The sequence below is a fragment of the Ascaphus truei genome, chromosome 1 (assembly GCF_040206685.1).
Source record: "Ascaphus truei isolate aAscTru1 chromosome 1, aAscTru1.hap1, whole genome shotgun sequence".
Lineage (NCBI taxonomy): Eukaryota > Metazoa > Chordata > Amphibia > Anura > Ascaphidae > Ascaphus > Ascaphus truei.
The window spans coordinates 477,279,771-477,304,652 of record NC_134483.1 but is presented as its reverse complement, the minus strand read 5'-3'; the positions used below and the strand labels follow the sequence as shown (position 1 = coordinate 477,304,652).

The window sequence follows — 24,882 nt, the reverse complement described above, 5'->3', positions numbered from 1 at the left end:
CAGCCATAGCTTTCGCGCCATGCCCCCCATCAGGGCGGAGCTCTGCTGTTCGCGCCATTCCCGGCCAGCTTTTTGCAAGTCCTGCACCAGCCACATTTTCTGTGACTGTCCCATGCGGTGTCCCTAGCAAGCGGGAACCGCCATTTTGGTTGACTTTTAAGCCCAAAAAGTCCGTTTGTTTGCTCTCCTCGCGGGGTTCTCCCCCAATTATTACAATTTCCTCACACTCTTCAAGGGTGGCCCCTCGCTGTCCCAGACAGGATAAAAACGGGGCAGCCACAGCCTTCGCTCCGCTCCAGAGCAGACTGGTTAACGATAACTCGGCGACTGTTTGCTCTTCAGTGGGGTGCACGCCACGGGTGCCCTCCCCATCAGCCTCTGGTCGCCATTTTGGGTTCTCCGCACCACGCGGATCCTCCATTCTTTGGGTTGTCTCACTCTCGTACCAATTATCGTACATGGGGCTCCGCTCTGCGGGGCAGCCTCCACATCAGTACAATAAAGAGTTGCTCAGATGCACCACCACATGTGTACCTTATCTAGGTGTGACCCAGTGTTGCACTACCTCAGGCTAGGCTCACTCTCTCAGTGTCTGCTGTGACTCCTTCCTCCCAGTCTGTGCTCCCTACGGTGAGTGTCTAGAATGGGCTAGGTACTCTGGCTCTGCCATGCAGTACTTGGGGCGTCTACCTCTCTTGGTCAGCCTAGCGCAGACCCTCTCCAGGATTCCTGACCAAGTTAACAGGCTATCCCTTCTGGCATCCTACCAACTAGCACTGCCTCAAGGTGACTCGGTCAGCTATAGCCCGGCTCCAAACCCTTCACTCCTTTCAGGCCCCTAGGTTGTCCCTGCGAACTGACAATATCCCGTCAGCCCCCTGACCACCCCTAGGTCCGTCCCTACGCAGCACAGAGTGGCAGCAGACACTCTCCCTGTTTCCCAGTGTGCCTAGCTAGAGCCTGTCCTGATGACAGATCTGATCTCAGCAGCTCGCCTCCAAATGTAACGGTATTTCTGGCCCGGCCTGACCCACCCAATCTCACATTGGCCCCTGTGGTCTAACCGGTCCCCATTACAGTGTGGTAGTGTCTGGTGGTGCACCTGTTGGCAACAGGACTCCTGAGTCTCCCGCATGATGGTGTATGGGGAGGACCCGTCCAGACAGGCAGCTGAGGTAGTGTGCTGAGTCTCACCTAGTTCCAGTGCAGCGCCTCCACCTCATCAGGGTCCCTGCGTCCGCAAGGGGATGATCCTGTTGAGGAACTCCTCCGTGGTGCTCCTCTCTGTACACTCATTCCACACATGTACACGAGAGGGTTTCTGAATGAACACATCTTTATTGAGTGATGTGGGCTAGCTGCCCCTCGCAGTTGAGATCTAGCCTCTCATGATTATTCACTCTGCTTCCCTTCAAAGGTGATTCTCTCCTTAATAGGGATTCCCTATCTCCGCAGGGATCACTGCCCTGTGCCAGGTCCCTGGACACAGTCTCCTCTGGAGTTACTATAACATAACTAACACTCTGGCGGAACTTGAACTCCTCTCTGAACTAACTAGCACTAGAACTAACTTTTAGACACAGTGCTGTGCCTTATGTAACTTCTGAGGCTGACACACCTCTGACATCACCACTAACCATGGAGTCAGAGCATGTGACCAGTCCCATCCATACACAGGGCACCCCACCAGGGTGTGAGGGCAAACCTCCATAATTACTGCTGGCATGCCCACACTTACCAGGCCTTACTGCCAACAGGAGAGATGACTGTAGGCATTTTACATGACCGCTACACATACAATACAATACAACCGCAGTCTGGGACCAGACTGCAAGAGAGAGAGCGACCATCACCGCGGCGGTCATTCTAGTGGGAGGCGTTCCATTCGGCGGAGGCTATTGTCGGATCCCCTCCTTCTCTTTGACAGCGCGCTCGGGTGTGGACACACCCGGCAGGTACCGTTCACAAACGTGCACCAACATACTGTACAGTAAGGCGCTGATCCCGTCTAGAGGGGTGGGCATCTTTCGTGGACACTCAGTGGGTGAGGTGACCAAGGGACTCCTCTGGTACTGTGGGGGTACACGGTGGTGGGACAACACCCTGCGCGGCGAGGTATAGCTGTAAGCATTAGTGTTGCTATTTCATTTATGTGGTCTATGGTTATTTGTTACAGTAAAGGTTATTGTTATAATCTGTGGGCTATTATTATTGGTTCCTGCTTGGGGTTATCTCATCCAATTGCGATCCTGTGCAGGTGGAGACTCAGTATATTGGTTACCCCAGGCTCCCAGTAGCGGAGCCATGCAGAGAGAACCCAAAAGAAGGGCTCAAAGAACCCCACTAGAATGCACTCATTGCAATAGGATGCAATACTTAAGGAGAGCAGTCTGATTCATCTGTTTTATGCGGAGGCTCAGATCCCTGTGAGATGACAGGTAACGCCAGCACTAGTAGACCCTTCACACTAGAGGGAAAGAGGGCTACACAGACTATAAGAGAGGGGCACCCTGACCCATAGAGCTTACACTTTGCAGCAGAGAAGCATGTGATGAAGTTGCATTGCTTTACCTCGCAGGCCCCTCTGGCAGCGAAAGGGGTTAAACAAGCTGTTCACACAGCTTCAAACTGAGCCAACCAGCTCCAGGAGGAGTGTCTCCCAGCTCCTGGAGGAGTGTCTCAGCCGGAGTCAGTCTCGTGCATGGGAAACAGGCCCTGCATGCAGCTGCTTAGCTGGGACGTCCCTGTCACTGCCCCTCTCTTCCTCCTTGGCGCCGGGAAGCTGACATTACTGCCTCGCTCTTGGCGCTGGGAGGTTGACATTACCTCCGCCCCGCCTGCTCCCTCTTGCCTGCTGTGGGATCCTCTGCATGGAGTTCCCCGGATTACAGCAGCGCGCGGAGAAGTCATTGACCTGGAGCCTGTAACCTTACGGCTGGGGGGGACAGAGTGATGGAGATGAGGGCAGCCGCCAGCACCGGAGCATATATCTGTGCCAAATCCTCCTTATCGGAACAGGCGTCGCTGCACAATTGTGTACCCCAAAGAAACCAGTGTCCCCGGTGGCTTGTCACCTCCTGTGGGTGCCCCGGGTGTGAAGCCCCTGAGTCACATGATCCCAGTGCTGGAAAGGTAAGACGGGCGCCCCTAAAAGGGGAGTTATCAGTTGTGTTGTGATTGTGGGGCTGTCCTGGGGCCGGATCGGGAGGGGTAAAAGGATCGAGCACTGTGATGGTGCTAGGAGGCACTGAGTACCACTACTTTGTTACTCTTGTCTTCATACCCAGAGTACCACCACTTTCTTTGTTACTCTTCATCTTCACACCCAGAGTATCACAATTTTTTTTGGGGGGGGGGGGGACTCTTTACACAAAAACAAAAAAAAAAGGAGTTTGAAAAGGGAAATAAGAGAAAAAATGGAAATGAATGTAACATGGTATAAACAACTCACTTTTGAACAATTTAAAGTGACGTATTACATGAATTTTATTTTAAGTAAAAACTAAATAGCAAAACAAAGTCTGAAGTAGATACACGGTGATGAGAAAACAAATATGAGAAATCTCTCTAGAGCAAATTAAAATCTTTTGCATGAAGCGCGATAACCGATAATATTCAGTCAATTTATTTTCATTTATTTGTTTAGCGGCAATATTCTCCGGTACAATGTGGGAGGGAGTACAATAACATTGTGTGACAAGAGTACATGTTATGGCAAACTGAGACAATAGGAAGGAGTTCACTGCCCCAATGAGTTTATAATCTAGAAACAATCTAGACTAAGGCCTCGGTCCCGCTGCGCTCGTTGGCGCGGGCGGCGGGTCGCGAGTTCCCCACCAGCAGGGGAATCCTCGCGAGCTGGTCCCGGTCCCCACTGGCTGCACAGAGCACTACACGCTGTAGCGCGTCAGCCGCTGGAGACACCAGAGAATGGTGTTTTCTAGCTTTGACGCGTGACGTGTGTGGCTGTGAGCCAATGGGGAGGGGAGGCTGCGGGAGGAGGAGAGGCTTCGGGGAGCGGGGAGGAGTGTGGAGTGAAAGCAGGTGAGTGCCTTTCTCTGTGTGTGTGTATGTGTGCCTGTGTGTGTGTGTGTGTGTGTGTGCGCGTGTATGAATGAGTGCCTTTCTCTGTGTGTGTGTATGTGTGCCTGTGTGTGTGTGTATGTGTCTGAGTGCGTGAGTGCCTGTCTGTGTGTGTGCCCGAGTGCCTGCCTCTGTCTGTGTGTGTGTGTGTGTGTGTGTATGAGTGCGTGAGTGCCTGCCTGTGTGTGTGTGTGTGTGTGTGTGTGTGTGTGTGTGTGTGTGCGCGTGTATGAATGAGTGCCTGCGTGTGTGTGTTTAAACTTACCTTCCAGCTCCAGCCCGAGTCCGTGGAGGGAGGGGGGGGAGAGTAGCGGGTCCCTCCGCTCAAGCCACGCCCCCCCTCCCTGTCAAACCGCCCACCTCCCGCCCACCTCCCGATCAAACCTCCCACCTCCCGCCCACCTCCCGATCAAACCTCCCACCTCCCGCCCACCTCCCGCTCCGGCTTCCGCTCCCTACAGACCGCAGATCGCGGTCTGTGTATCTCAGCGCACCGCCTGTCAGCAGCGCAGGTGCGCTGACTCTGGGAGCGGGGCCTTAGCCTAAGGCCTTGGCGGCACTGAGCGGGCACGCTCACGCTGGCTGCTATGAAAAACATTGCGACAATTTGTGTGGCCAGTGTCAGCAAGCGCCCACTCGGCGCTTAGCTGCTTGCAGAGCAAGCAAATTTGAATTTCTCGTCCGCAAGCGCGTCACGTGAGCGGTTCGCCCAATGAGGGCGAACCAGCTCTGTGACATCATGGCCACGCCCCCCGAATCGCCCCCTGCGCGCGCACCTAGCCGGCCACAAATCTCCCGGACGAGCAGGGAGCGTGACGTCACCCGCGCATGAGCGCCAGCACGCCCGCTCCCTGCCTGGCCGCAGCCAAAACGGAGACCGAAAAAAATATTGTTTTCATAAACAGAAATGTTTTGAAGGGAAGCTCATACTAGCTTAGCTGTGAAAGAAATAATAATGTATATACAACTTACCAATGTAATTGACTCAGAAAGACAAATGCTGCGCCCATTCTTCGCGTGACGCGATTTGTCACGCAACAAAATGTATTTGATTTTGTCGTGCGACTGCCGGATCACGTGAGCGGTTCCGCCAATGAGGGAGAACCAGCTCTGTGAAGTCACGGCTCCGCCACCACATCGCATAGGCCCCTCTGCCACACATGGCCTCTGCTGCGGACGCACGATGCCACGCGCCTAGCATGGCCTCGGCCTAAATTAATCCTTGAAGTGAAACTTTTACTTATGTATGTCCTGTGAAATATGAACACTCCCGTATTCTCTCACATTCATGGTTATGTGGTTAATGACGATACCCTGGGATTACACTGTGCGGTTAATTAATAAAACAATTCCCCATGGATGTGAAACTGCCTTTACTGAATTAGCTTGTAATTACAAGGTCCTGCAAGCAGTCTTACCACAAAAGCAATTGGATAGACCAGTGGTTTGCAATCTTTTTTTCTGGTTAAGGAACCCAATGAGTATATTGTGAAATTGTGTGGAACCCCAACCCTCTCTAATAGTGCGCCTGAGATCAGAGGCATTGTAAGAAGCCCCAACCCTCTCTCTTTGCGCGCCTGAGATCAGATGCATTGTAAGGCACCCCAACCCTCTCTAATAGCAGGTCTTGGCACACCTCCCCCAGCAGTGCAATTTCTTTGTAATACTTTTCTGCTTGTGATCATTCTCAGCAGTTTGAGCTGTAACAATAGATAATGTTATCGTTTAGTAATATAAGAATACATTGTAGCTGCTGAGTTACACTGACTGAAGGATTGATTAGATACTGAAAGGCGGCCATTTAGTGAACCCTGGTAAGCAGGATTTTGCTGATCGATCACGGGAGAACGAATAAATCAGCAGCTTAGGTAATTGGCTTTCAATAAAGGTAATCAAATGCTGCATATATTCAAGAAAGATTTTGTTTTTTAAACTGCTTGGATTGCCTCTTTAACCATGTAACTGTCATTTATTCTAGTTTGGTCTCAGGAGAAACTATACTTTAATGTCAGTATATGTGTGTGCAAGTGCGTAGAACAAACAGCGCTACAGTGAACAATTTTTAAGTTCAAAGTGTGCGCGCGCGTGTGTGTCTCCACAAGAAACCTTTTTTTATGCTGGAAGACACCTTACAGCCCTGTTCAAGTGAATGGCCCACATTTACTAGGATGTGATACTCTAGAACAGGGGTGTGCAAACATTTGGTGCTTGCGCCCCTCCCCCCCCCCCATACCTTTTTGTCCCGGCGTCAAATGATGCCGCGGGGACATGTAACGTAACGTCGCCCAAAGCCGGCTGAATCAAGGTAAGTGAGTTACAGAGGCTTCGCGCAGACCCCTGGCATTTAATTTAAATGCCTTGGGGTAGAGTGCAGGGCCTCTGTAACCGCCGCTCCCCACTTCCCTCCCACCCCCCCCAAATAAAATCTTGGCTCCCCAGTTTGCGCACCTCCGCTCTAGAAGACCCTTCCGTGCCTAAAGACGCATTACAGCCCATTCACTGGAGTGGGCCATATTTACTTAGCTGTAGCACTGCCTAGTAAATATTGCATAATTTTTCTCCTTACCCTACTGTACACTGTATATGTACCAAACATGTCAACTCTTCCAACTTTTTTTATTCTTATCAGCATGTGTTTCAGTAGGAAATTAGTAACATAGTAAATTGTTGTTTCAGTGTAGGCGTTCTATGCATTTGCCACAGGTGTCCCCTGTTTGCTATTATAATTATTTATGTCGCATCGCTGTACTGTACATACAGTAGAATATTGCTGGTCCAACAATGGCTGTGTCGTGTTAAATGTAGCTGCTTGACACAATCCTAATCTTGTCCTCTGGCAGGGTGAGAGTATACGTAATTAATGTATCATGAGGAGCTGAAGAAATAAACTCAACGATCCTCCTTCTTTTAGAGTCATTTTTGTCATTATTCTTTCCTGGCTCCAGTCACCACAATTGAACCCATTAAACATATTACTGCCAATAGTCACTCTGCTCTCACAATGGAGTGCATCTTTTTTTAAACAATCTTATACTATATTAGTGAAAGCACTGTATGTTTGCCTGCCTGGATGTCCGGTGTCCCTAGCGGCAATCTCATTGGTCCCTTGGGCCGCCCGCCCCCGCACACCTCTCATTGGCCTCACACACTCACACCACCCCCCTTGGCCCGCCCCCCACACCTCGCATTGGCCTGAGGCGGAGTGACGGGCCAAAGGTCCACACGAAAAAAAAAACCACACACACACACACTGTCACACACTGTCACACACTGTCACCACACAACACACACACACACACACACACACACACACACACACACACACACACACACACACACACACACACACACACACACTGTCACACACACACACACACGGGGGGGGGGTGTTACATACATTAGCGGGTTAGCAGCAACATCTCCCGCTCTCTTCCCCCACTGGTCCCCGGAGGCTCCGCCTCTCCCTGTTTCCTGCGCTTTCACCCCCCCCCCCTCCACGTGGAGCTGCCGGACGGGTGAGTGAGTGGCCGGACGGTGAGTGAGCGGTCTTCACGTCCCCTCACCCCCCTTCACCTCCCCTCACTCACTTCCCTCACCCCCCCCCCCCCCGGCGCCGCTACAGTCAGCGGGGGAGCTGGAGTGATCACCTCCCCTCACTCACTTCCCCTCCACCCCCCCGGCGCCGCTACACTCAGCGGGGAGCGGAGTGACACCTCCCCTCACTCACTTCCCCTCCACCCCCCCCCCACCCCCCGGCGCCGCTACACTCAGCGGGGGAGCGGAGTGATCACCTCCCCTCACTCACTTCCCCTCCACCCCCCCCCGGCGCCGCTACAGTCAGCGGGGGAGCGGAGTGATCACCTCCCCTCACTCACTTCCCCTCCACCCCCCCCGGCGCCGCTACACTCAGCCGGGGGAGCGGAGTGATCACCTCACTCACATCCCCTCACTCACTTCCAATCCACCCCCCCCTTCCCACCTCCCCCCCCGTCCCACCTCCCCCCCTTCCCACCACCTCCCCCCCCCTTCCCACCACCTCCCCTTCCCCCCACCTCCCCCCCCTTCCACCACCCCCCCCCCCCCTTCCCACCACCCCCCCCCCCCCCTTCCCACCACCTCCCCCACCACCCCCCCCCTTCCCACCACCCCCCCCCCTTCCCACCTCCCCCTTCCCACCACCTCCCCCTCCTCCCCCTCTTCCCACCACCTCCCCCCCTCTTCCCCCCTTCCCACCACCTCCCCCCTCTCCCACCACCCCCCCCTTCCCCTCCACCATCTCCCCCCCTTCCCCTCCTCCATCTCCCCCCTTCCCCTCCTCCACCTCCCCCCTCCACCACCTCCCCCCTTCCCCTCCTCCACCTCCCCCTTCCCTTCCTCCACCTCCCCCTTCCCCTCCTCCACCTCCCCCCTTACCCTCCTCACCCCTCCCCCTTACCCTCTCACCTCCCCCCTTACCCCTCCTCACCTCCCCACTTCCCCTCCTCCACCTCCCCCTTTCCCCATCCCCCCCTCTCCCCTCTTCCCCCCCTCCACCCCTCTTCCCCCTTCCCCCCTTTTCCCCCTTTCCCTCCTCCCCCACCTTTCCCCCCTTTCCCCTCCCCCACCTTTACCCCCTTTCCCCCTTCACCCCTCCCCCCTTCACCCTTACCTCCCCCCCTTCACCCTTTCCCCCACCTCCCCCCTTCACACCCTTTCCCCCACCTCCCCCCCCTCCCCCCCTTCTCCTCCCCCCTTCCCCTCCACCCCCCTCTTCCCCCTTCCTCTCCTCCACCTCCCCCTTCCCTCCTCCCTTCACCCCCCCTTCACCTCCTGTCACCACCCCCCCCTTCGCCTCCTGTCACCCCCCTCCTGTCACCCCCCCCCTCCCTTCACCTCCTTCACCCCCCCCTCCCTTCAACCTCCCGGCAACCCCCTCCACCTCCCGTCACCCCCCCTTCACCTCTCCCCCTTCACCTCCCCTCACCCCTCCTTCACCTCCCCTCACCCCCCCTTCACCTCCCCTCGCCCACCCCTTCACCTCCCCTCCACCCCCCTTCACCTCCCCTCACCACCCCCCCTCACCACCATCCTCACCTCCCCTCTGACCTCCCCTCCGCCCCCCTTCACCTCCCCTCACCACCCCCCACCACCCCTCCGACCTCACCTCCCCCTCTCAACGCCTTTCGTCCGCCCTCCCGCCTCTGCCTTTCGCCCACCCGCAATTCTGCCTTTCACCCGCCCACCGCTCACATCCCCGCGCCACACAGCCGCCGCACGCACTAAACAGACCTGCCACACTCGACACACACCCGCCGCCTCTCACCCCACCCCACACACTCAACACACACCTGCCGCATCCTGCCCCTACGCAACAATATCACTGACCAGCTGTCACCTGCACTCGCCACACACCCGCCGCCTCACACCCTAGCAGGACCCCGACCCACAGCCAGCACTCACTACCCACGCGCCACCCGTACTGAACACCCACCCGCCGCCTCACACACGCTCACACCCTAGCAGGACACACGCCTCACATTTTCACATCACTTATGTCACCAAAATATACATTGTACTGTGGTGTGTTTACAATAAACCATTTTTATACAACATCGTATTACATTTTCTTCCATCTTTCTTTTCAACATTATTATCCAACCTTTACAACAAATAGTCATCTATTGTTCAACGATTTATAAATAATACGACCTATTACGCATTTACATCCCGGGCAACGCCGGGTCTCTCAGCTAGTATAATACTATTTTAATATTACCAGGCACCCATAAACCATGTACAAAGCATGACATAATTTGGAAGTGGTTTCAACAGATGTATTCATTTTTTTTTTAAATTTATTTTTTTACAAATTAGCTTTTTTTTCCCTCTAGTATTATAGTTTACAGTTCTACAAACTTATGTAGCATTTTTCAATAATCAGTATACAATGTTTAGTATAGTTCATTCCTTTTAGGGTTGCAGAGTCTGAGATCTGGTCAGAGGTCTGTTGATGTAATCCTAAACCCTTATTTAATATGCTGAGAAGCCACATTCCACTGAATGTCACCCAGCACAGGGGAGTGCCGTCTCCCCAAATTGTACGAGGGCCCTTGAGTACAGAAATACCTTGGGACAGGAAACGAGAACATTTCCTTTTCCGTTACAAATGTGTACAACAATATTACAGTGGTATAGAGTGCTTTCCCTTTTTCTCAAAAATAATGCAGGATCACAAATTTTATTTAGCATTTACATTTAGTTAAAAAAAAAATTGTCATCCTTTTTAAACCTTTCTCATTCTAGCGCAGTGAACCTATGCAAACAAATGAATGTCAATTGTTCATAGAACGAGTTTCCATTACATTGTAAATGCTTATTTTATAACGATGTAATTACTTTTGACTTAGCCATGGTATTGCCAGCTATCTCTAAAAGAAATGTGTTTCCGGGGCCCCAGATTGGACAACAGAGAATTCATGTGGCTTTATATACTTTAAAAATCAGAAATCATGTAGTGGGATAACAAAAAATAAAAATCTCCAATGACCTGCTTCCTTTTCAACTAGAAAAAGGTGTCCTAAAATATTCATGAATTAACATTTCAAACACGCTTCCTCAAATATTTGCACTAAAATTGCATCTCAGCTTTCGGTAAAATTTAAAAAGGTTTGGGGAATTTATACCTGAAGGGTTAATTTATACCCGGAAATGTTGTGCCTTTTTGGTCTTATACTGTATATGTTTAATAAGTGGTCTGAAGACCCTTTCATCATAGACCAGTGCGCCTCTCTTTTATTTGGACAAAGATTTGCATAGTGCCGGTCTGTGGGATATCCTGTCAAGGAGATACTCGCCACCATCATATTTACCAGATTACACTTCACTGAAAAACTAATGGGAAGTGCAGGGCAAGTGCTTATTTCTTTGGATTTATTGGACTTTCTGTTTGTGGGTATAGCTGTAATTAAAATAATCCCTTTTCCTAAGATTATTTACCCGTCGCATGTACTCCCCTTGTTAAGAAGAAAAATATATATTGCTATGATCAATATTTCACCAACTTTGTTTGACATAATAAGAGGCATAGTGAAATTGTAACTAAATGCTAAGCTGATGTGGACAATGAAGCACCAACTTTTCCAAACATTAAATCTGGTTTACAGTACATGCCAGAGACTGAATCAATCAGCATAATGTATCAATTTACACCAATCTAAAACTTGATTCAGAAACTACTAACGTCTCTTTGGTTTATCTACCCCATGTCCCATTGAATATCTTATCAAGGAGGATATTCTAGTCTCTGATGCTATTAGAGCTTGGAAATTAAACAGACGTACAGTGAGAATGGACCCGATGTTTGTCCTTATTTGGTTATAAGAGACATTTCCTTGCTGAACATGTGCAGTCGATTTCTACATAATTTGTGAAGCAAGGTTACCGCAATATAGCCGGTTGTGTTGTTAAGGATAACTATTGTCATCTGTCTTTTTTTTTTTTTATCTCGAAGAGAAACAAATCATTTTTATCTTACCACAATGCAGACTTTACATTACAAACCTAATCTCCTCTTTCCTGAATGTTATGACTAATAAATAGTCCACTCGATTTTACGTCCATGGGCTTCCGGTGGATACTCCACTTCAATCGTTATCAACTTGATAAAAGAGGCCAGGACAGAGTTTTTGTTTGAAAGGGGCTCTTGGATAAATGACAAGCAAGATTTCCCTGATCTTGACCATGTAGACATATTGTTTGTTTTAAATATTATAATGGAACCAAAAGTTCTTTATCGGCTTACTTCCCTACACTACATTTTGAACTTTTCCAAAGAGCTTACAGTTCATCACGTTTTTCAGAAATGTAATCTACATCCTTCTCTGCTGAAGTGTAAAAACTCAACATCAGATTGTGGGTGTGGCTCAGTCGGTAAAGACACTGACACATCCATGAGACCGAGTTTGAAGCAGATGAGCCTGGTTCAAATACCAGAATCTGCTCCTTGTGACTTTGCAAACTTTCTCTCTGTGCACCAAACATTACATTGTAAGCTCTACTAGGCAGGGGCTTCTTGTGCCTGCAAATGTTGATGTATTGCATTGGTAGCACTATATAGTAAAGAATTATTATTAATTACCCTTTAGACAAGTGCCCTTTGGGGGAAAGTAGTACAATATATAAACCGAACATTGTGGATGTCTTTTGGCCGTCGTCATTTCCTCCTTGTTTTTGGAGATGAGTTTATTTGGGCATGACCCTAGGCTAAGGACCCGCTGCGGTCGGCGGCTGCGGGACACCAGCCCCTTTCCTCCAGTCTGGAGGTCCCTGCTGGCTCCCTCCGATAGGGCTGACTGCGTGCTGTGACGCGTCAGCCGGCCGCTGCTGCAAGCTTCTGGTGATCAGAAGCGCTGACGTGTCACGTGGTGCACAAGTCAGCCAATGAGGGGAGGAGGAAGGAGCTTAGGGAGGGAGGCGGCTTGGGAGGGACGTCTGTGGGAGGCATCCGTGCATGGCACTCCCTCCCTCTCCCTCCCCCCCCCCCCCCTCCTCCCGTTCATAGCTCGGACGGACGGGACACGTAATAATTGTGCATACATGTATTGTGACATGGGGTCATGTTCTCGCTCTGTACACACATGGCTGCGCTCCCCCTCGTCATTGCCCCCTGAGCACGCATCACAGTTCACTGCAAACCGCAAATCACGGTGCAGTGAGTTGCAGGCAAGGCAGCCGTATGGACGCGTGCAGCGGGGCCTCAGCCTTACCCTATACACAGCAGGGTACAGTAACAAATGTATTTTGTGTTTTTTTTTTTTTTTACCCAATGGTAGAAATGACAATGAAAAAAACTAAATAAAGGGACTTATTATCGTGAGATACATTTCATTCCCCCACATATTTTTTCCTTTCCCTAATTCTGATTGAATTAAGTTGGATGTTAATGCTTATACAGTATATATTAGTGTGTACAGTATGTGTTTGTGGGGGTGTAATATTCATGCATATGTTGCGACTCTCGGAATATTTTGGACAAAGACATTTTTTATAAAATGTTTTTTTTTTCCTTGAAAGGGTGCAGTCCCCTGGGCTAGAACTATAGGATGAGTATCTCAGCCGATTACATTTAAAATAGGTTGAACTCGAACATACAGTATGTCCTTTTTTTAATATGCAACTTTCAGCAATATGCAAGGTCTTTTCAATAGTATTCATTGTTTGGAGTTAAAAAAACAAACTATTTTATATATTGGATGAATAATATAACTTTAATGCAACCAATCTTCCCAAAAGAATATTGAAGTACTGTATTAACTCATAGTTCATATTCTTACATAGTTACATAGGTGATGAGGTTGAATAAATACATGTATCCACCAAGTTCAACCTACGATAAATTTAGATGATCAGTTTGCTAAAACAGAAGAGAAAAAGAGGAAGGAAGCGTGTTTCGGGGTGAGAAAAGGGCCAGAAAATCAAGAAGTTAAATGTTTTAAAACAATTCAGCCAGCAAAGCAGAGATTATGACTCCAACCATCTGAAGAAATTGTGTTATCTGCTGTAATGAGAGCTTTCATGTTATTTTAGACCTGCTACTACACACCTGTCTATTACTGATTTTGGAGTCGGTCTCACAGATTTTCAGTGTAAACACCCTTTGGGTAATATATATATATATATATATATATTGTGACAAACGCCCCTCTTTTGTAGCGCTGACGTCTGTCTGGGTTCTTCCCGACACAGTCTTCTAGGGTTAATTATACAACAAACAGGAACATGCAAAGTGTTGCTTAACTCAGGCTTCTGCCTGCTTTATTTTCATCCAAGTAAGGTACTGCAGCTTTAACATGTGTAGGTTAGAGGCACTTTTTCATTCAGTGGTTCACTTATATCAGTGTCATAGTATTTCCCACACTGTTATTTCAAGAAACAAGAAACCAAATTATATAAACGAAATCCTATCCCTTTCAGGGATCTAACCACACATCATAATCAGCCTCTAACTGCTGCTGGGCCAACTAACCTGGTTCCCCAGCTTAAAACAATGCCCTCTCATTTAGGGTCACTAGCTACAGCATAGTCTTTTAGAAACAGCAATACATATTCGTTTGTCTTATCTGTTCGTGGTGGGAACTCGGTCCCAAGTGTCCAGGCAAATCCTCTGGTACTGTGATACTTGGAGGGGCCGTCCACCCCGAACTGGATGCAGGGGAGCAGCGACGCCCCCAGGCTCTAAGGAGAGAGACTGAAATGCAAACCTCCTCTGCTCTAAATACCTGTGCATGTGATTAGAAGAGCAGGTGAGGGAGAACTAGAGCCATTGTAATCTGTGGTCTGGATTTTCCATCCAGCAAGCCTGAGTTAATGTGAAGCTGTGGAATGGATCATTTTTAACTATTCCTGCACTTTCTGACCTAAAATGGGGCAGAAAGCTGCCTAACATCTTTGGACTATGTCACAATATCTATCTATCTATCTATCTATCTATCTATCTATCTATCTATCTCTCGAGGGAGAATGTTCTAATGTTCTAGATGCAGGATCCCAGGAGGAAAGACAGATATGGGGGGGGGGGGGGGGAAATCTCATTGTGTATATTGTGGCGAAAATGGGGGTAATCAGCGCATTAATAAAGGCAGTGGGCTCGACTGGTTACCCCTATTTTGTATTGGGGATGAAGGGGTTAATATTATATGCTGTTCCCCTTTTAAGACTGCTAATTTAGGAACGGAGTGAGCCAGCACCCTGATTTTTGGGGTGCAGCTTCAGTGTAATCCCCCAAGTACACACATATTAAAAATATAACTTTGTCATAAGGGAAACATATATTTTTGATGAAGTGCCTTTCTGGTGCAGTTAAAATGTACCGGCAGGATGCTGTTTTTTTCTGCCTGCCTTTGTAATGCATTAAGGACCAAATGTTATGCATACATGAAAGACCCCAGATTCTTAAAGTGTCACTTAATCAGGATGTTTCTGAGTAGCAGGTCCTGTTACTCATCCTGGCTATTTCACACCTTGGGACCAAACTCCAGACATTGCGTCCCCAGAAATGAATGCCCCCTTTTTACTTAGCAGTGCTACCAAGCTGCTTACTGAGCATGTTCAGAGTTACCTGAGCTGGCTGTAGGATTTGCCCATGTGACATGGCAGGTTCTGATAGGAGGAAGAAAATTCCTTGCCAATGGGATGAGGCTAATGTAACACTCCACAGGCCCTTGTCCTTAAAAAGGCCTGTACCCCTCATTCCTGTGTTGTTCCTGCTGTTGTTCCTGCTGTTGTTACCTGATTTCTTAAAGCGGATAAGACCTAAGTACAGCGGCTACGATTCCAGAACGCAAGGGGTTAAAAAACATCACAACAAGGAAACTTGCCCTGCTTCAGGATTGCGTTAGCCCTGGGGATTCCAGACCGAACCCATAAAGAACCAGAAAAGACTTTGCACATTCACAGAAGGATTGGGGCTGGCAATTTGTGCCCTTGCAAAAGGACTACATTTAAAAGACAATCTCCTGGTGCTTTGCACCTTTCTGGACATTATCCTCTGTTTCTCTACCCGTGAGTGTAATTATTAAGTTTATTCTGCAGTTGTCGTGTGTTTGCCTATCAAGGGAATAAATCTCAGTTTATTTTGCTCAATCAGGACCCACGAAATATAAATGTGTTATTAAGCGCGTCTCCCGTCACATATATATAGTACATCCTGTCTAAGTGTGGAACTATATGTGTAATGTGGTAGGGTGATCTTGCTTGTTTTACCTTTTGGAGAATGTGTCCCTTATTAAGGATAGGGCTGCATGGTACTCCACGTGAGGTCCATTTGAATATGGGCAATGGAGCTGCTGTAGCAACAGGTCCACAAGCACACCTGTATCCAATATGTAGGGGTTACGAGGGTTCTGCATAGTGTGATGAGATGTGGATCCTCGAGTGAGAGTGAACCCCTTGCCAACAAGGTCCCGGTGGCATGTAGGATAGCTCCATCTGCTAGGCAAGGGACTGCCATACCCATGACACAACATGGTGACAAGAAAGGTGCCTCTTTGGGATCCTGCATGAGCACCCAGAGATGAAGTGTGACTAATATCAAATGCAAATAAAGAATAACTGAGTGAGAAAAGTTCCTGGCGCCCATCCGTTATCACTGTTTTTATAAGCCCAGCCTGCACGGATGCCAGCACCCTGAGAAAGGTAAACCGAGATACAGTACATCTGTGTCATCACAGGGTATCACAGGGATTCCAGAAGTTAGGTTCCAGCATGGCATGAGGAGAGCAGCCTCGGGGAGTAGAGGTAGGGGATATGTTCCCACAGTTATACTATAGATCAGGACCCCCTTTTATTGTTTGTTAGGGACAGTACCCCATCTGGTAGGATCCCATAGTATGGCCATAAGAGAAGAGCATGTCCCAGATAGGGAATGCAGACATGCCACCATAGGCAAAGCAGAGAAGGCCCCAGGATGTCAGGATGTCAGGAGATCAGCAATACAAAAGGTTCCCCATCGACCGTATTCATTACCCCTGAGGAAGTGGCAGTTCCTCAACGGGTCAGAAGAATAATAGTAATGTACATAGAACAGGATCTGAGCTAGGGACCATAGGGATGTTGCTAAAAAGGGGAGCCGGTCCACAAGATGAAGTCAGTACAGTAACAAGTGAATGTACCTCCCATCAGTGTTAAGAGAAGACACCCAGGGAAGACCTGTATCAAGAGTGATGGCGCTATGGATGAAGTAAAATACAACTAAGCCAATCTGATTGTATATGCAACTGAAGTGTTCCAATGCCTGGGAACTTGAATAAAGATTACTGTTGTACCATAAAAGCTTCTGGCGCTCATCTGTATCATCGCCCAGCCGACCAGCACCTTGAGACAAGGTAAATCAAGGCTGTTGTGGATGTACACCACACACTGTTGTAAACTCCTCAGGAGCCGGGCAGGGTTGGTTACACAAATTATTGGAGATATCTCCTGACTCCAGAGGAAAAAAATAATGTAAAACAAATATAATCACTGCGCTTCTCCGTATAAAGAGCATGCAGCTAGTGAAGGAATTGGCCATACAAATGTGCAAAACAAAAAGCGAATCCCTGCGCTTCTCCGTTAGGGATAGCAATCAATGGGGAATGTATATATGTATGTATGTATGGTGTAAATACCTATAAGAAAAAAGAAGCCTTTCGGTATACATCCTTTGATCAAATAATGCCAAGCCTGCTAACCACGTCAAGGTAAGTCTCAATAGCAGGTCCATACGCTAAATGCATACTAGTGTTATGTGAAATAAGCCCAGAAGGGGTTAAAATATCAAAGCATATGCTTATATAACCTAGTGCAGTTAAAAACTGGTATATACCAGAACAGAAACTCACATGTCTGCAAGTGAAGTGAAATAATGGGACCTTGCTTTGGGATTATATACCTAGAAGGGGAGGGGCTGGCCTGCCACAAACTGCTCAATAAGCAGTTGCAGGTGATTGGCTAAATATATTAAATTACACCATAGTAGTGTTGCCCTCTAGGAGCGTGCTGCAAAGGATTAAAATCGGCCCAACAAATAATGTAAAACAAATATAATCACTGCGCTTCTCCGTATAAGGAGCATGCAGCCAATCTGGAATTGGCCATACAAATGTTCAAAACAAAAAGTGAATCCCTGCACTTCTCCCTTGGGGATAGCAATCAATGGTGTGTGTGTGTGTGTGTGTATACATCCTTTGATCAAATAATGCCAAGCCTGCTAACCACGTCAAGGTAAGTCTTTTTTTACTCTGTCGTAAAACCATCAATCTCGCAGCTGATTTATGATTGGGGTGGGCTTATGTTTCAGTGGGGGAGAAAATAGTACACAAGACTTAACAAGGTATTGTGAAAATTAGATTTTAAACAGAGGTGTGTTTTGGACCAAACACATGAAGTCTCATTTCTGTGCCAGTGACCTTTCTGGAAGAAAATCCTGACATGTTATAGGGATTTCTGTTTTATGTTTTATCCTATTTGTTTTTTTAAGAACCTGTCATGCATTTACAGTCCTGTTACTGTGTTCCTGTAATCCTTTTTCTGTAATCTGAGAACTATATTTTTATATATAATAAAACTGTTGCACACTCTGGATAGGGTGTTTACATTTTCGGACACATTTTGCTACAACAGATTTGTGTGTCTTAAGTGCCTAGTTTTTTTTTCTATAATAAACAGGGGCCTGAGACCCTGCAGATATTAATTTTACATCTTTTATTTGCATAATGCTTGGGTGGTGGCAGAGTATAGGCAATCCTCGTTTTACAACGAATGGCTTATCCAACGCTATGCAATGCATACCTATGTTCATTTTTACAACGCCAAAACGGCTTATCCAATGCTCTTACAACGCTTTGCAAAGTTGTTTGTGTATATAATATATATATTATATAATATTATATTATACTATATAATGTATTATTATATTTTGTTATATGTATATACACTATATAATTTGTGTGTGCTGCGTATCTTATTGCTTGCATTAAATATTTGGTGTATTTTAGTGTTAAAAATGCCTTCAGGAACGGAACCTTTCATTTAAACAGTGATCCTATGGGAAAACGTGTTTCGCTTTAAGACGTTTCGCTATCCAACGCCATTTTGAGTAACGCATTGTGTCGGATAACCGAGGACTGCCTGTATAGATATGATTTGCAATTGAGTACGGGATTAATATTAACTCATTGAAAGGTGAGTTGGCTAGAGTAGCCGTGTGTATTAACCCTGGTTGATTATCTAAATCACATGCTCACTAGTGTGCTGTTTGTGACAGATGGTATATAGGGACGAATTGTGGAGAGAAAGTGTTGATTTGAGGGACCTTTGAGAAGGTGAGAAGTGGGACAGTTTGTGAGCTGTGTACCCTGGTCTCTTATGCAGGTCATGTGCTCACACATGTGACGTACGTGACAATTGTGTTTTAGGATATCACAAATGTTATCATATAGCTGTGCCTGGAAAGGGTAAGAAGAGATCTTTTGGAAGTAAAAATTGAAATGCAAAAATATGGCGATCAACATGCATGGCTGCTTTAAAGCTACAAATGATGACCCCCTTAGTTTAGCCGTTTATTGGGAACAGAACACGAGACAACAAACTTTTTCCGCTACATCAGCAGAGCGCTTTTCGACAATATCTTCACAAGTAATCTGTGGCCTACATTTGATAGAATATGATCCCAGTACCCTCTGACTCCCATTTCTCAAACCAGCACTGCAGAGCCATAACGACTAGTGATTTAGAGGTCATTAGAGCGCTGTTCTTTTCCTCTGGATCTATATACTGTATGCCTGTTTTGGCTTGTGTCCCAACTTCCTGCACATTAAGGAGGCTGGGGAATTAAGTAGTATATTGCTCTTCTACTTTACGTTTAAAAATTAATTAGGAATCCATTAGCGCTACGCAGATCAATCTGTCTCAAAATCAAACCCACCCGACATTCAATGTAAAAGCTGCAGGTACAACGAAGTGCAGTATCATTGTTGGATTGGAACATGGTTAGGTAGTTTGTCATCAAGCAGGGGGAACAAACTGCTGGTGCCTTTTTTATTTTTTATTTTTAAGGTTTCGGAAGAAAAACATTGTGGCCTAAAAAGATGCTGCAGGGGAATGTTCTGTCATTCGTGGGTTCGGAGAAGGGGGAGGAGGCGTTGAGCATCTGAAAGACTTTAATGAATGCTGTCGGTGTCTTTGAAAGCAAATGGTCACAGACACAGGAGGAATGCAACGGGAAAGTGCAATGCTTCATGTAAGCTGATTAGTTTATCTTCATAAAGGAGCCCCATCTGCTGTGTTCTTTTCATTAGGCATCTAAATAATTTCCTGTGTTTTCTTAACCTTCTAATTGCCAGAAATCAAGGTGTTTTTATTTTTTCTCCCCTCTGCATGTGCATGGAGTCTGGTCTCTTTTATTCTGGTCAGCTCTACAATCCACATGTGAACGTGTGTTCTTTTTTTTCGTCTTGGCTGGAAGCATAAATCCTGTATGGTACAGTGTTTTCTTGCCCCGTTGCCTAGACAATATTTTGCTCTCATAGAGGATGTCTGGTTCCCGTAAGGACTTTGATCTGAAGCAGATATTGAAAATCAGATGGAGGTGGTTCGGACATCCGGCACCACCTGCCAGCATTACAGGTGGCACCCATCAAGGAGACGTCTTGCACGGACAACAGAGCGTTGGAACTGGCGAGAGAAAGTTTTTAGCTGCGGGTAACCTCCCACTGCATTTGCCGTCCTTTGGTTACCGAAGACCTAGCGACCCGGATCTCCCAAATTTGCTTCCTTGTCCAATGGCATCAGCCTCCGAGCTCCCAGTCCCTTCGTTTGAGTTCACGACCGATGCCTCTGAAGGAGCACAGTGTCTTGGAAAACCAGAGGCTGAAGACGGTGGGAGCGAAGAAGACCATGAATCTGAAAGCAGTTCATTCAGGTTAGATTGTGGATCTGTACCATTTGTACCCACCGAGTGTCAGGCAGGCCAAATAGACAATGCGTTTCTGGCCCCCCTTGACGCTCGAAGGGTTAACACGACATAAGCTCACTCTATATATTCGTAACAATTATAAAATAAGCTTTTTCGCAGAAACATTTAATGCATTGAACCCCTTTTTGGAAGTGTTATGCGTCTCCAGTAGTGAAGGGGTTACTGCTTAAAAAATGCTGAGCAATAAACCTATGGGTGACCAATGTACTTCAATATGGGATTTATTTCAAGTTAATAGTTTTTAGTAATATAATTACATCCTATTCTACCCTGAAAAACATGTTTTCTTATGCAGATATGTTAGTAACATTTGTTTTCTTATGCAGATATGTTAGTAACATTTGTTTTCTTATGCAGATATGTTAGTATCGCTGGGTGTTATTGCTCATACTGTATGTATAATGGTGGTAGAAGATGAAGGATCCAGGGAGTTTGCATTTTAATTTGTCATTTTGTCTCATAGCCTTTAGACTCCAGGAAGTCAATTAAATTGAATGTTTAATTCCAACATGGAACAAAATGACAATCGCTGTAATATGTGTAATAGGTTAAAACCTGGTGCTTGATGCCTGTTAATAAAATCAGGCTGGTGTTAAGCCATCTTTAAATGTTTTATTCTGAAAACATTTGTTAATAAGTAGTTTACAGTGGGTTTTATTACATGAGATCTATCGCTATATCTATCTCTATATATCTATCTCTATCTGGCCATATGTGGGATTGTACCCTTTAGATTATTAGGTTTGTGCCTCTACATCTTTCAAAATAACGCATTTTTGTAATTCTTTGCCACATCACTGAAATGATTTGTCACAAGGAAGGTTCTTCAATACACGATTACTAGTAACTGACAGCTTTGTGAACTACCCTCTGAAAATGAACCTCTTATGAAATGGCCTGACAGGACCTCTGGCTTCACACAAGGGGTGGTTAATCATTAGATTTCTATTGTGCCGATCAGGACATTATTGCACAGGAACTCCTATTGACTTAAAGTAGCAAAACATGGGAAATCTTATGGGGCGTTGTTTTTTTGTTTTTTTTAATCTGTTCTGTTCTGTAAAAAAAATCAACTTTTAATGCCATTTCCTTTCAACTTCATTTGATTGTTTTACGGTTTAATACAGAAATGTAAAGGAGGGTGGGGGGTGTTACAGAAAGGGAAGGTGTAGGGTGACCTTTGAAGGCATATACGTATATGCGTCCAACATACCTTTTTTAGATTGTTTTTAACATTTTATTGTTTAGGTTCTTCAACACTCTTCCATGACCTCGCCACGACTTTATTGTCAGCAACTGTTTGTCAGCTCCCTTGGACCCATCCAGTTCAGCTATGGATCCCATGTTGTACCAAATTTTTCCATTCTATATTTAAGGGAGAGGGTCAATTTTTCCATGGAGATTGTGCCATATTTTCTTAATGCGGAACAGAGCTGGTGGATGGTAGGATCTGCGCAATTCATTTATGTTTCACCTTTGAAACATCTGGTATTGGTGTATTAAGAAGCACTTCCAAGGGGGCATTTGGAGGTTAGTGCCTAGGGTAGAGTTCACCAATAGATTGACCTGTTGGCCATCTGAGGACAGGTCCACCAGATGTGGAACATTGACCCTGGCTGGCCTAATCCCCTAAAACAGAGTAGGGAAGCCGAGGGGTAGTTCTTTTGACGTCTGGTTGGGTATAGGATCTTGTACCCATTTTCTTTTATGTGTTTTATTGGAACTTTTGGCTGTGGCTACCCATATGTTCTCCTAGTCTTCCATCTGTAATGTTTGTCCTATATCTACCTCCCATTGACTCATAAAAATGAATTTCTTATTTTTGATGATCGGGACAATGTTTTTGGTAAAACAATATCAGACTCGGACTCATAGGGGAGGATTGACACATCTCCTCGAAGTAAGTATTTAAACATGAAGAGGTGTGGGACTACAAGGAGCGAACAAAGTGGCGTATTTGATTATAATGGAAATATTCAGAAGGGGGAACTCCATGTCGATAAGTTCTTCACTCCCACCAATCAAAGTCAGAGTGGGACATGCCAGGGGGGAATTGAGGGTTGCCCAGGGTGGTTAGCATGGGGGAGGGCCTGGAAATGAAACAATACTTGAATTTCATGAAGTCTACATTCTGAGCAGTGTGACACTATTGGATGTGAGATAGCACCGGGGGGACCTATTTGTCAGGAGCCAATAAAGCGAGATTATAGGAGTCGGGCTGTTACTTCTCTCTCTATATCCACCCAAACCTTTTGTGCCTTTTTTGAACGTGCCAGGGAGTAAGCGGGTCATTTGGGCTGCCCTATAGTATAATCAAAAAGAATGGGGGCGCAAAAGAAGAGAAGATAATCGCTGAAAGTGCAAAAAATATATATAAATTTATAAGGACATATATTAAAAAGTACAAGACTTACAATAATATTATGATCATGTAGATCCAAAAACACCACGCAGGTAAATAACACGAACGGGATGTCCGCAATCTGGGCTGAAAACCCTCTCCGGATAGCAGATGGTAAAGGCTGAGGGGAATCTCTAGACCGGCATCTTTGTGTGAAAGTTCCTGCAGTGGTGTAGACGCTGTTGGGCGTATCGCGTCATCACGCCACTACCCAGCATGCACTGGCACTCCTACGAGTTTCGTGTCACGTGGGACACTTAAATTTTGTTTATGTGTTTGTGAGTGTTCTCTAGCCCCGCTGATCACGGGAGATGGGGAGCAGCACTGAAGAGAGATTACCATAGGAGATCTGTGATGGCCAGCGCGCACGTTTACCTTCCACTTTACTGCTCTATAGTATGACATAAAGTATGGGATGGCTAATACCCGCCCCACACCCATTTCCCTGGGACAAACCAAGATCTCCCTCGGACTATGTTTTTTTTTTATTTGCCATATAAAGCGAGATGTTTGGATTTGGAGTTCTACTATCTCTGAGTTTTTTTTAATTGGGATGGGAAGTGTATGAAATAGGTAAAGTATATTTGTGAGGAGATTCATTTTAACTGCCTGGATCTATTCAATCCATGAGATTGCGTATTTCGTCCAGGTTTCCATGCTTTTTATCATGGTTTAATTATTTGTGGGTAATTAGCTTTATACAGGTCCTTTACTGTCGTAGTGAGTTTTATGCCTACAGTAAGTATTTAAGAGATGTATTTTTTCCATTTAAACTCGAAATTACTTTCAAGGCGTTTTATCGTCTCTTGTGGGATGGTTAGAGCTAAGGCTTTAGATTTATTAGTGATCTGGAGGCCTGATAATGCTTCAACATTTTTTAATATCTTAAAGACATTGGGGAGAGAAGTCAGGGAGTCCGTCAAGGTCAGAATTTCTCTTTTCGTATAACCTTTGGAGGTCCAGCTCACTGCTCTTTCTGTAGCTTCTATCAAACATAGAATACATTTCCCTCTAACTTCCATGATCTGTGGCAGGAAATTATCTGTGTGGCCCCCGTTCGAGCTGATTTAATTGGGCTGACGGGAGATTTATTTTCTCATTACAGAGCCTTTTCCTGTTTGCTGTTATCTTAATCAGAATCCCTCTAATGGTGGTCTTGTGGGCTATACACAACAGGGAGGATGTGGTCCAAGGAGTACGATTTGTCTTTAAAATAGTGACATAATTCCGTGCTTACCTCCAGCAGGATTTCGGGAATAGCCACGAGGGAGTTGTTGAGTCTCCATAATCTTAGGTATTTGGGGAGGAGGAAGAATCATTTAAGAGTTGTTTAGACGATGGTGTGGTTGGACCAAGTAATGTTGTGATTTAAAAAAAATCTATAGTGAGATCATTGCGGCTTCCGGGAAGATCAAGTCTATACGAGAGTGTTTTGATGTGGGGTGGAGAAAAATTTATAGTTTCTATCTTTGGTATGGGAATGTCTCCTTCAATCAGGTATCTAGTTTGGTAGATAGGAGTCTAGAATCTTTGGTTGGCAATCGGGCAAGGCCCTGGGAACCATTTTTGGAGGATCGGTCCAGGTTTTACCTCGAGCACCTCATTAAAATCTCCCCCCCCCCCATTAGCACCGTGCCATAAATTTTTCTAGCACGTCTAGGAGGGTGACATAGAACTGTGCTCTTGCCTCGTTCGGAGCATAGACGCTCACTAATGTTACTTCTGTATCTTGGAGCCTCCCTGATACCATAATGTATCTGCCATCAGGGTCTCGTTTTACAGTATTTGTGTGAAAGTTAATTTTAGTGTTTAGGTATAGCCACGCCTCATTTTATTGACACCAGCTGAAGCAAAGATGGCCGAAGGGTATTGTTTGTCGATGTATATAGAGCTGGTAGATCTCTTAAGG

The 24,882-nt window shown here is 46.4% G+C and overlaps 1 protein-coding gene across 2 annotated transcripts in view; it reads left to right on the top strand.

Annotated features, from left to right (window-relative positions):
- The first annotated feature begins 2,681 nt into the window (after positions 1-2,681).
- The window catches only part of KLHL5 (kelch like family member 5), a 73,134-nt gene continuing 50,933 nt past the window's right edge, over positions 2,682-24,882 (top strand). The window contains exon 1 of one of the 2 annotated variants that reach the window (XM_075567866.1): positions 2,682-3,132. In XM_075567866.1, coding sequence (XP_075423981.1) covers positions 3,113-3,132 — 20 coding nt within the window. In that variant the 5' untranslated portion in view covers positions 2,682-3,112. Of the gene's footprint in view, positions 3,133-19,801; positions 20,519-24,882 lie in introns of those variants that run through there. The other variant, XM_075567865.1, reaches the window with a different exon arrangement.